This window comes from Cupressus sempervirens, chromosome 2 (assembly GCF_028749045.1).
Source record: "Cupressus sempervirens isolate cs-2001-9-10 chromosome 2, ASM2874904v1, whole genome shotgun sequence".
Lineage (NCBI taxonomy): Eukaryota > Viridiplantae > Streptophyta > Pinopsida > Cupressales > Cupressaceae > Cupressus > Cupressus sempervirens.
Window position 1 is genome coordinate 331,195,290 of NC_143119.1, and position 13,125 is coordinate 331,208,414.

The 13,125-nt window shown below is 34.7% G+C and overlaps 1 protein-coding gene across 1 annotated transcript in view; it reads right to left on the reverse strand.

Moving 5' to 3' along the window:
• Positions 1 to 6,520: 6,520 nt before the first annotated feature.
• Positions 6,521 to 13,125, reverse strand: part of LOC149572458 (alpha/beta-Hydrolases superfamily protein) — a 135,774-nt gene continuing 129,169 nt past the window's right edge. The window contains exons 7-12 of the mRNA XM_089813610.1: positions 12,643 to 12,985; positions 10,138 to 12,532; positions 9,856 to 10,011; positions 9,443 to 9,677; positions 8,081 to 8,397; positions 6,521 to 7,715 (exon numbers count right to left, since the gene is read on the reverse strand). Of these exons, the coding sequence (XP_089669736.1) occupies positions 7,370 to 7,715; positions 8,081 to 8,397; positions 9,443 to 9,677; positions 9,856 to 10,011; positions 10,138 to 12,532; positions 12,643 to 12,985 (3,792 nt within the window). The 3' untranslated portion in view covers positions 6,521 to 7,369. The remainder of the gene's footprint in view (positions 7,716 to 8,080; positions 8,398 to 9,442; positions 9,678 to 9,855; positions 10,012 to 10,137; positions 12,533 to 12,642; positions 12,986 to 13,125) is intronic.

Sequence of the window (13,125 nt, forward strand, 5' to 3'; positions counted from 1 at the left end):
CAATGCCATGTCTCTACTTACACATGAATTTAAATCTATTACACACATACAGTTCATGTTTACGAAATAAAACACATAACAACAAGGTTTCAAATCTTCCAATAGATTCATCTTGGCTTCACTCTGTTCACATAAGTTTGGGTCTTGGTTCTCCAATTAAATTCCATGGTTCAATTCCCTACACACTAAACTCGAGCATCAGTAGTCCCATGAAAAATCATATAAAGGTACATGTATATATATGCCTAATAGATTAGCATTGCATAATTGCATTCAAATTAAACATGCATATTAATTTATCACAACTAACTTTCCTTTTCTAAACAATATCATATGAAGTACTTCTAATATCAAAATATCATAATCTACACAACAACATCAACTCCTACTTAAACATTACCAATTAACATTCTCAGTATCATCATGATTCATTTTCTAGCATAACAATGAAACACTAAAAGTATATCCATTAAATCATTGAGCATGTAAGATGGGTCCTAATACACCACATACATAATGATCATAAAAATGTAAGCATCACAAGTAAATGGATAACGTTAATCACTATCCAACCAAGTCAAAAGTGTGTCAAGGCATTGAGTCATAGGTATCAAAATGTGAATAAATCATTTATGCTATGATGGGTCAGGGTGAGGCCTCATATATAATGAGGTTCATCAAGCACTCCAAAGGGACCCTCAAGATAATAGTTATGAAGGATACCAACTAGAAAGAGATAGACTTTTAAGATATAATGGTAGGATGTACATACCTAAGAATTTAGAGCTTCAAAAGATGATTTTGGGAGAGACCCATTCCGCTCCTTTCTCTGGAAACCCTAGAGTAACCAAGATGCTAACTAACATAAAAACTTTGTAATTTTGGAAATACATGAAAAAAAACAATTGAATATGAGGCAGGATGCCTAGAGTGTTACAGGGTTAACCTACCGAGCACCAATATCCAGCTGAACTGTTTCATTTGATGAGGTTCCCAAATGGAAATGGGAAAGAATCACTAGATTTTATCCAAGGGTTACCCATGACTCGAAATAGGCATAATACCATCCTAATGGACATGGATCAACTAAGGCAACATATTTCATCCTAGAAATTTAATAGATGAGGCACCAAAAATAGCCCACAAGTTTGTGAGAGAGATTTTCTGACTTCATGGAATCCCAAGAAAGATCATATCTGACAGAGATGCTAGGATAACATCCAAATTTTGCAAACTTTATTCTCAACTTTAGGAATAAAGCTAAAGATCAGTTCAACTTGCCATCCAAAGATTGATGGTCAGAGATAAAGGGTAAACCAAGTGCTAGAAGATCTCTTAAGAGTGTATTGCATGGATCAACAGTATCAGTACGAGAAATATCATCCCCTAGTTGAATTTGTCTATAACAACTCATATCAACTTGCTATTAAGATGACGCCTTTTGAGGCCCTATATGGACGTAAGTGTAGAACCCTTGTAAGTTGGAACATAATTGAAGACCAAATCATTGTTAGGCCTGAGATGCTTCTAGAGATGGAGGAACAAGTAGTTTAGATTCATCAGAGGCTGAAGGACACAAAAAAATAAATAGAAAATTAATGTAGCCTTTGAGGTGGGACCCTTTGAGGTGTTAGAAGTCGCAAACCCAGTAGCCTATAAAATTGCCCTACCTCCAACCCTTTCCATACCTCCAACCCTTGCCATAATGCATAATGTATTTCACGTTTCTTATCTTAAGAAATATGTAACTAGATATGAACATGTTATTGACTAGAATCTCTAACATGTGCGACATCCAGAGGTGGTGGAAATAGAGCCACTCAGAATACTTGATGTCCATAAGCTTCACTCATGGAATCGAAATATCATCCAATGCAAGGTCCAACAAGACCAATTTACTGAAGATAATGTTACTTGGGAAGATTATGTTGAAATCTTCTAGAAATTTCCACATCTTTTTCTAAAACATAAACTATGATTCAAACTAGTACAATGATATATATGTTGTAATTGATTTTTTTTTTAAATGTTCAAAAGTCAATCAAGGACAATCAAACACAAGGAGGCGGGTATGTTACATTTCAAGCATTTTTCTTAAATTGAGTTCTTATAGGCATTGAGATTTCACGTGAAGTTGGTTGACTCGTAAATTAGTTGGGTATGTTACATTTCAAGCATTTTTCTTAAATGTTCAAAAGTCAATCGAGGACAATCAAACACAAGCAGGAGGGTATGTTACATTTCAAGCATTTTTCTTAAATTGAGTTCTTATAGGCATTGAGATTTCATGTGAAGTTGGTTGACTCGTAAATTAGTTAAACAATATTGGTTCATGCGAAATGGAAAAGTTAGTTATTCATTATACTTTTATGAAAAGTGAAATGGTGGTTAATTGTTATGATGTTTTATGAAAAAGGTTACTTGTTATCATAAAATTGATTTTATGATGAGGATTATTTCATTACCATGGTAATTCTCTTTTTCACAAGAGCATGATGAAGGGAGGAATCATTGCCAAAGAGGGAATTGGGTAAAGGACACCAATCTGCCTATGGGTTGGTAGGTATGAATTCTAACCACCAAGGCTAAGGGGTTAACAGTTAGGCAAGCAAGAGTGCACTATGGATTACTATGAACTAACAAGTCAATAAATATGTATTATTAAAGGAAAATCACTAAGCATTAAATTAAAAACTAAGAACTAATGTGTTACTTTATAAATGGGATTAATCTTAGAGCTTCATGTGATATTTGTCATGTCTTAATATAACAATACCATAGTATCAATATGCTCACATGTGTATATACACATATATGTATGTATGCATAAATTCAAATGAGACATAAATATACACCCACTTCATATATGACATACACACTTGATACGTTATTGGAATATCACACATATGTATATAGTGTGTGCGCACATACAAAAGTTTAGGTAAGTATAGTATGCTATTTTTATTTTAAGACATTAGTATGAAGTTATTAATTTTTCCTTGGCAATAGTTTATATATTTTATCATGAGCAGCCATATTTCTATATTCTTCATCAAACCCTTATATTGTTCAGTAGCCATTTTAATAATATTGCCACATACATGCATCAATGACTTTTTGTTGTAACTCCTTGCCGCCTTCACACTTTCTTACTCATAACCGAGCATGCAATTGAGTAAGGGAAAGATCTATTTTTGTGCAATGGTTCATATTGAGTAGCATTCAAAACCTCACGAAAAAGTTATCACAACTTCATACTACCTACATAGCATTTTCCTATTGTTTTTACACAATCTCAATTCGCCTGTGAATCCTTCATACTTCCTCGCAATCACATACAATTGCTATTTTCATTTGCCTTGGATTATTCATTCACCATAAATATTGAATCGGGTGTCATCATGGTGCGACCAATCCACCAACAATTCTCTTGCACATATCTTTCCATACAATGTTAGACTTTCCGCTAAAAGACACAAGCACACAAGTGCCATGGGATGCATTAGAGACTGTTTTCAATACTTCCCTGCTCTACATTTGTAACCTTGGTCTTGCCTTCACTAGTACCACTTAAAGGCCGATTGAGCATTCAAAGAAGTGATAATACAGTTAGGTCATGAATACTTCTACCTATTTATGTTCTTTAAAATTGGTGTAAGAGGCTCATAAATATTAGCCTAAAATTAAGAAGGCAAAGTTAGCATAGATAGAGCCTTAATATGAAATTGTCTATTTATTTTGATTTGTATGAGATTTGTAAATATGCTCTAGATTGAGCAAAGTGTGACAATTTGTAATAACATCTTCTTTTCAAAATTATTATTTAACTTGGAGTAAGATCCAACAATGTAAGCTTATACAGTTGTATCTGATAGCTACACCCTAAGATAATAATGCTCTTATGAAAAGTCATCAATAAATTACAAGTATCATGAATCTTTTGTTAAGCCATAGGCCCAAGTCAGGTAGAATGCATTGGCTATGATTATACAAGGTTTAGAAAATCACCTCGTAAATAAATTCATCAAGGAAGACCACAATGGTCGAGATGAAGGATGTGCATTGATAACCATTAAACCACAGGTTATCCTTGCATGATAAGAGAAAGAATGGCTGGTAACAAATAAGCAAGAAATAAAAGGTGTTTTAAACTGAGTCAACTCATGGTAGTCCATTGTATTGGTCTTGTTGTCAAGTAGAGTGATGGGTGCTTGGGTACATAGTGCTACACAAATGCTTGGCCAAGGTAGGTTAGTAGCATGCTTGCTACTATGATCACTAGAGGTTAGGGTTGCTAGTAATTGACATATAGGTGCATTGAAGGTATCCAAAGCCTAGTTGGTTGTTTAGCCAACACTTAACACCAAGATGCTCAGTGGCTAGACAATGATTCCCCAAACCTAATCCTAGAGTAGGGAGGGCCTTTCTTAGTAGAGATTGTGTGGGGATACTTAAAGGTCTGTGGTTGGGAGGTTAAGCCTTTGACAATGCTTCTCTTCTCTTCCGAATGACAATGCATACACAACTCAAAGATAAGATCTGCATACAAAATAACTACTTTTTGAGAATTTTACTCTTATAGTTTTGCTTTCTAAACTATGAATTGTTTAGATGGTTATTATAGCTAAGTTAGTTTCTCTTTCATTAGATTAAGACTCGATTAAATTTGTTGCTCCTATCACTTGTACACACACCCTACACTGAACTTCTTAGAAACATAATCTTGTTGGTAATGGAACTTGATTTTCATATTGATTCAAAATAAATTTTAGTTGTGTTTAGATCCATGTAAATGTATATATATTTCACAAGAAGCTATCACTTCTTTATTCACACTTATTATGCATAAACATCATTTGTTAAATGGCTTACCAATTGACCATATGCACTACATACGCAAAAATAGACTAAGTATTTCCCTAATTGATTTTCCACACCTCTTTGGCATACTCATTGCACACAAAGGTGCAATTGCTAGTTATGTAAACAATAGTCGACTCATGTGATATTGTCATTTGTTCATAATAGGTAGTCTTAGTAGTGTGGTTGACATTGTAACCAACTATTGAGTAATATTTTAGCTGATAGGCTATTTGTGGGAACTTTGTTCTCGAAAATTGAATTTTTGACAGAAAAATTGTCAGTTGGCCGAAAAATTTGTTAATTTGACTAAAAAATTGTAAATCCTTCGTATTAATTATTTATTGGCTAGTTTTTATCTCACTCCACTTTTTAACTCTTGTTTTGATATTTATTAATTGTTATCCCCCCTTTTAACTATTATTTTTTCTTTTTTATTTATTTAAAAAATTAATTACTCGTGATGTCCAATTAGCTCATGTTGTGATCTCTATTTATTTAACTTTTGATTTTTAAAATTGAGTTAGTTTTAGTTTATAAATTATTTTGATTTATTATTTATATTAGTTTAGTTCTTTAAATTTTATTTTTTAGTTTCTATAATTTATTTTGTCAATATAATATTTGTTAGGGACGTTGCTATTTTTTCATATTTCTCTTATTAATTTTTCATAGATTTTTGATGAGATTTTTTAAATGATTATTTTTTCATATTTGATAAATTGAATTTAAAATAAATAATATTTATTAATCTATTTAAAAGATTTTAATAAAAAATTATGTTATTTAAATTGAAAATTATTAATAATTTAGTTTGTTCACATAGGATTATATTTTAAATCTTCACTTTTAACTTTTTTTTTTTTTTACTGATCTCCACATTAACTCATGTTGCGATGTGTATTTATTTAACTTTTGATTTTTAAAATTGATTTAAGTTTTAGTCTTTAAATTATTTTTTATATTAGTTTAGATTTTATTTTAAATTATTTTTTTAGTTTCTATAATTTATTTAGTCAAATATAATATTTGTTTATTAGAGACATCGTTATTTTTTCATATTATTATTTATTTCTCTTATTAATTTTTCATAATAGATTTTTTGATGGAGTTTTTTTAAATGATTTTTTTTCATATTGATAAATTGAATTTAAATAATTTTTTATTATTAATCTATTTAAAATATTTTAGTAAATATTATTTTATTTAAATTAAAAATGATTAATACTCTAATTCACATAAGATTATATCTTAAAAAACAATTATATTATGAGCACCTTTTGTATATCGGGAACCCATTATATCTTGCATACCTTGCATTTGATAAATGACAAATGTTTCTAAAACTATATTATGTTGGCGTTATTATATTCAATTATGTTCAATGAGTATAATAATTAGTATGTATAGGACCCCACATGGATGAGCCCCTCTCGCCCATCCTTCACACCTCTACGGACTCCTCCCTAATCTAGATAGTGCAAGTTCAAGTGCAAGTGCAGTCCCAACTCTCACATTTAATTTACTTAAACACCATAATTGCTTATAATTCATTAAAAACCCACTCTTAGTTTATGAATACAAATTTGGTAATTTCAAACTGACCGTACTCTTACAAATGTATTTTTCAACGGCAAAACCGTAAGAGTTGCTAACAACATTCTTATTTAACTGGAACATGACATTTCACGGCATCCTATTAATTTCTTAAACGTTAATTTAAAGTGCATTTTGCAGAGGCAGCCAGTATTTGCCAAAAGCAATATCCCGTCTACAATGTTTGTTCAACTTTGGGCAGACCAATGGCTTCGCCGAAAATTCTGCTAACGGTGAAAAGGATGTCGACCAAATTACAGCAGATGCATTACAGAGAATTTATACATAACAGCTTTTGTAATTCTGGTATGCAAATGTAATTGTAGAAAAAGTTACATTTGGACTAGCTAACAGCTTGTGAAGTTATAAATAGACTAACCGACCTCAATCTTTTTGCAACACCAGAGATAGATCACTGGAAAGGGATGCTATTCTGAAATAGGGTGCAAGAACACATCAAAAAAGTTTTTACTAAATTACACCATAAACTCAGTCACCTGGGAATGCGGGTAAGTGCAATGGCACAGGGTCCTTGTCCCTAACCACAACTTTCCTAGTAGTCAGTACAACTAGTAACATAAGGCAAAATTGAGTAAATGCTTAATTAATCCCCGGAATAAGAGTCAATACAAGTGATAAAAAACGCACCGATGCCACATATTTTGGCTTCCTAGGTATTCTAAAGGGAGTTGTTAAGAACTGAAATTTGCTAACCAGAGAAGCCTTCTCCCTAACCTTTGTATCAGTTCTGCCTTGCACACAAGTATCACTGCGAGCTGCTCATCCTTGTGTCGATAGACAATTCTGGATCTTAAATAAATGTACTTTACTGCAGACATACTTCCAGTTCAATTCACGCTTGCAGCTTATGCTCATAAACTCGTGAATAAACATGCCGTTCCCTGCACATATTCTAGCCTGTATTTCCCAAAAACTCCTTTGGAAATAGTTGCTTATTGTTGAATGTCTGCAATTTTTGTGCTTCTGGATTTCTGTTCCATGGATAGAGAAGTACAGCTAAGATAGATATAAAACCAAAACCAATAGCTCCAGCAAATGGATGCCCTGCATATGCACCTGTAAGCAAGCTAGGCGCATTCAAATTGAACTTAACAAAACGACCAGCCTCGATCAAAAAATTTGCAGCAATTAAGCCTGCATGCAAACCAATTGATGCGGAGAGGTTTCCATTACTTCTTGCCCTAGCCCCCGATAAAGCTACAGACAACATCCACAAACCAGGCATAACAGGTAGAGACCTGCAGGGAAAAGAGATTTTTATGAGAAAAAGAAAACTTGAGACAAGTGGATCTTCAAGAACAACACCATTAGCTAAAAAGCTGCACAAGGGAACAAAAAAATAACTCATTTCCTTAAAGCATTCCTCGTGAAATATTTTGATATTAAGCCAGGATCATTTGTAAAGTCGATAAGCATCTTCCGTTTAGGAAACTATATTTATCTCCATGGCCATACTGGCGATGAATGGAATAACTTTAAATCTCTAAATCCAATAGAAGGGAATCTCCATGTTTCAGTAGTATAGAGTATAGAATATAGAGGATATTAACTCTGTAAAAGTTAATAAATGGAACAATATTATTGAGTTCTAAAAATAATTTACCAGTGGATAGACGAAAACACAATGCCTGAAAGTATGACAGCTTTGTGAAAGCCAAGGTCGCTTGCTATTTCTTCATGCAGCCATGACCTAAAAAGTAGTTCCTCAACTACAGCCGTTGCCAAGCCCAATCCAAGGGCATGGACAATCAATTTTAAAGCTCTGAAGCATGTTTTGATTTTAGAGATAAAACCCGTAGACATGAAGAACGTGATTTCTGATTTTAAAGCAAACACAGCATAGCCAAGGAAGATATGCGCTGAATATACTGATACAACAAGTGTTAGACCAATTATCAAACCCTTAATCAAATTGAGTATCTGCAAAACAAACACAAAATGATGTAACAAAAATAATAGTCAGTAATTATTGGAGAAGGAGAAAACAATAGTTATACACTATTTTATTCTTGATATGTTATAGTAAATTGCAAGCATAAATTTGCATTAAGCACTTCATATCAGATCACTCTTCATAAGGTTCAATAGCACAAATGAATCATGTGATCGATGGAAAGTTAACCACATTCGCCAAATAAGATCTAGAAATCATAAAATAATAATCCATAAATGGAGAAAGATATTTTTTACTTCGAACCTTTTTATAGTAAATATAAAATTAAATCGGTAGAGAATGTAAAGCAGATTAAACACACACCCACATGCACGCAGGCACGGAAGAAGTTTGATCCTTCTGCCTGCAGAGCGAGCAGGTAGAAAAGTTAGTAGGAAGGGGTAATAAAGGAATCGGGAATATCATTTGGCATCTGTAGTGGTGGGCCCCTTCCCTTTGTTGAACAGAAATGGTCCCTAACTCTTCGTATCCCTGCTGATGAATGGAATACATACATACACACATAAATACATACACATACATACATACATACACATACATACAGACACACACACACACACACATGCATGCACACACACACACAACTTGATACAATTGTTAAATACTTCCTACCCCAAGGTGTAAACAATAGAATGCATGAGGTTTATCCGAAAGTGTTAACATGTTAAAAATCTGGGTTAACACATTTGTTATAAATATTTCAGTTTAGCACTTATGGCAGTTAAAACTGTTCTTCTGCCTGTAAAATAAGGATGTAAACATTTCTTCAAATGCACTTCTATCATCCAATAAAAATGTTTTTATGCATAATAGTTTAGTTATCATTGTTCCTGTGGTAATAAGATCCATAGCCAATTTTGGGGAGAAAGTGTAATGGTAATCCCACGGACGTGATGCTTTCACGAACTGACAATGCACTTCATAAAATTGCATAATTTGTTGGTTTTAAACTTTTTTCAATACATTAGTTTGGATTCAACAAGGAATTGATTAGTGCGCTAAATAACACACCTCTGAGTTTGAAAAGATGGAAAGCCCATACTGCTCTAGTGGTTTCTCATAACCTCGAATCCTCTTGCCCCAAATGGTTACAAGTATGATATGAGCTCCATAGAGTCCTATCATAGAAGCAATTCCTGCAGCACCAAGAGGGGTGTGCGAGGCCCAATGCTGAAGAAGTGTGGGAAGCAGAGGTACAACTACCGGAGACCAAAGCAGCAAGGCCATACAAGCAAATCCAAGAATCCTACAGTTAAAATTAATCATTAATACATTTCATTCAACGAAAGCATAAAATTCAATCGAGCTATTCATTGTATAGCAATTAAAACTGCAAACAAATACTCTACAATTGCATACACATATTAGAAAATTCACACAGATTACTAAATGAAAGAACACACAATCACAGACTCATCTCTCACCTTTGGTGCAAAGGCCGTTCAGCAATACGAAAGAACATTATAAGCCTATCAGTTAAGCTCATAGCACCACGCAAACCTCCCCAAAGCAGAGCCAGTTTCCCAACAAGCCTCAATGCACCACCTCTTTGCCCCAAATCAGCCAAAAAGGCAACAAGCCTGCTTGAAACAAAGACAAGAAGAAAACAGCCAGCAAGACATTAAAGAACGCAGAGAAAATGAGAAGATACATAGGAGAATTGAAGGAAATGGGAATGCTAAATAAAGAGAGCACTGTGCTTTTACCTTTCATGGTCCACTTCCCCATCTTCTTTTGTAGGAACCACAGGGGCAGCTACAGAAATTGCTTTTTCTGCAAGACTGCTTACAATGTTTAGCTTTCCCTTTTCATGTTCAATTTCATCACAGTTCCTATTATCACATATGGCTTCTTGTCTTTGGGTCTTACTCTCAAGATTGGAATCAATAGCTGGATTCATGTCTCGATTGTCTTTTAATAAGCCATTTTTTTTCATCTGATGACTTGCAAGAGCTGCTGTTGCACCAAGGGCAACTGTCATTGCTCCCATCATAACTTTCCCATCATTTTCTCTCTCATTCTCAGAATTTTTTATTTCTGTATTTTGATTTCTTTCATTGGGCATTGGTTTGTGTTGTTTCTCAATCTCTGTTGTATCAACTTTTCTATTAGAACTTTCTCTCGCATTGCTTTCTCTATATTCCCAACCCGGTGCTGTTTGAAAAACATCATTTTTAGTCTCAAAGAAGCTCCCATCCCCTGTAACGACAATGAAAATTGGCCGTAAAGCTGCCAAACTGGAACCAACCACCACCCCGACTGGAAGAAGCCTACCCAATATGTAAGTATCCCCTAAAACAGAAGAGATGGCATTCACAATAACCTCGCCATGCAGAGGGCCAAACTTACTCACTTCTACCTCTTTACAATGTTTCAAGTGCTTGATATTTTCATGGTCATTCATCATAGCTTTACCAGATCTCTCAAGATCTTGTTTTACTGCTAGTGCTACAGCATTTGCCACATTTGACAGTTCTTTCTCCAGATTGAGCTGCACTGCCTTTGTATGAGACATCCCCAGTCTTCTATTAACTTCTATCCTAAGACTATCAAAAACCAGGTTCTTGACCAAATTCAACATACCCTCTGCCTTTTGTGTTTTTTCTTCAATTCCCTGTACACGACTATTCTGCAGAACTCTCTCTTCCCAGGGCTCATCATAATCAATTGGTGTGTTTAGAATGATATATGATGGTTCAACAACATCCATTGACATATCTTTTCCAGAACGCGGATACTTGTTTGGTTCATTGATTTTCATTGTCCCATGCATTGACTCATCCTCTAAAGGATCAGAAGTACTCTCAATTTTTTCCAAAAGCTTCCACTGACCTTCCTCTGGAACGTATTCAAGAAAAAGATCATTTATAGTTTCAGTATTTTCAAATCCAGTTTCTGACTTGGTCAAAGTTGAAGTTTTTACAGGGTTGTATATTCTAAATGGAAGTCTTCCCAAACTCTTTGCTTTTTCTTGTAATGGAAAATTTTCTCTGTATTTGATCCTGTCTGGGCTTACTGAAATAACCCCAGGATACTTTTCAACCTCTTTAACATTAAATTGTTTCTGTACGTCTAGTGCATGACCACAATCTTCCAAATTGGTTGTACCATGCCTTACCCCATCCATTTCCTGCTGCTGCATTTGATTTGAGTTGAAAACGAGCTTCTCTTTGCTTTCAGTAACAATTGATTTTTGAGCATTGTCATAATATTCTCCAGCATTTGTTGAACTAACACTGGAGTTAGTTGCAACAGCTGAAACATGTTCCTGTTTTCCTGATCTACTTTCGTCACTGCAATCTGGAGAACTTTCCTGAAGTGGCAAAGAAACCAGATTTTGGTTCTCAATTGCATTGGGCTTTATGTCTTCTAGCTTCTGCTGTTGTTCTTTCTCAAATTGATTAATCATATTTTCTATCACCCCAAACACATTTGTCACTGCCATTTGTGTTGAATCATCAAGACCAGTCAATGCATCGAATGCTTGTGTCATGCTAATTGAAGAATCCTGAATGGGAGATGAAGTATCTGGAGGAAGTAATGCATCAGCTTTAAGGTCAGAATTTTGCCCGTTTTGTTCATCTTGAATACTCCCACTCATTTCATCATATTTCTTGTCAGCAATTTCTTCCTTTTTCGTTGGCTGCTCACTTGCAGGTTTCACATCAGATTCAACACTGGTTTCTTTTCTTTTGTTCTGCTCATCTGAACCCATACCAACTTGAGGAGACAGATCATCAATTTTAGCCCCAGAATTTTGCTTGCCCTGATCTCCCTGATCATTCATGCTTGTGCCATCGCTTTTCTGATCAGTAGTTAAATCTTTCGTTGGTGGCTGCTCAGATACAGATTTTATATCAGCTTCCCCAGTGCTTTCTTTTCTTTTCTTCTCTTCATCTGCAATCTCACTATTTTTTCTCTCATGTTGTTTAGCAGTACCTTCATTTTCATTACCTGATTTCTCTTGTTCTAACTCGCTTGGAGGAATCTGCTGAATGTCCTCTTTCGTCCTCTTACCCAATGAGGAACTCCCAACAACTTGTTCATTGATATTAGAATCTATGCGAGTCTCAAATTCTTCAACATCTTCTGACCCCAGTCCTGTTCAAGATTCAAGACAATAAGAAATTGAGTTGGAAGGTTTTTTTTTCTAATCTTTATTTTGATTGCTATTAGTATATTATGTAGTGTTTCCTGGCTTTGATACACACCTGAACCTTCTCCGCTGGAGCTAGAATCCACCATTTCTTGCTGCTTTGTTTCTCTTTGAGGGGCTTTATCTTCAAGATTGGATGAACTGGAAAACTTATCTGTGGCAACACCATCTACATTTCCCTTGGAAACATCAGCATCCTTTTCTTGAATGTTTAGATTCATATCCATTGGTGGGCTTGAGGTTGGCGAACCCTTTCCAAGTCCAACTAGTTTTAGATTTAATCCCCCAGTCTGAACTGCTCCAGAAACAGCAGCAGTTATCTTTCCACGGACTTCTTCAGGTACTGCACTCTGCAATGCTGTGATAAGAGTCTCTCCTCGCCCAACTGCATTTAACACCTGAAATTAAAGAAAGATAACTATCAAAAGACAATCAGACTAGTAAGATTTACTATAGCATTTTGATCTCTCGCAAATTCACAACATTCATGGTATTTAGAACGAAAAGGATTGGAGCAACCTACCCATTCAATGAGATG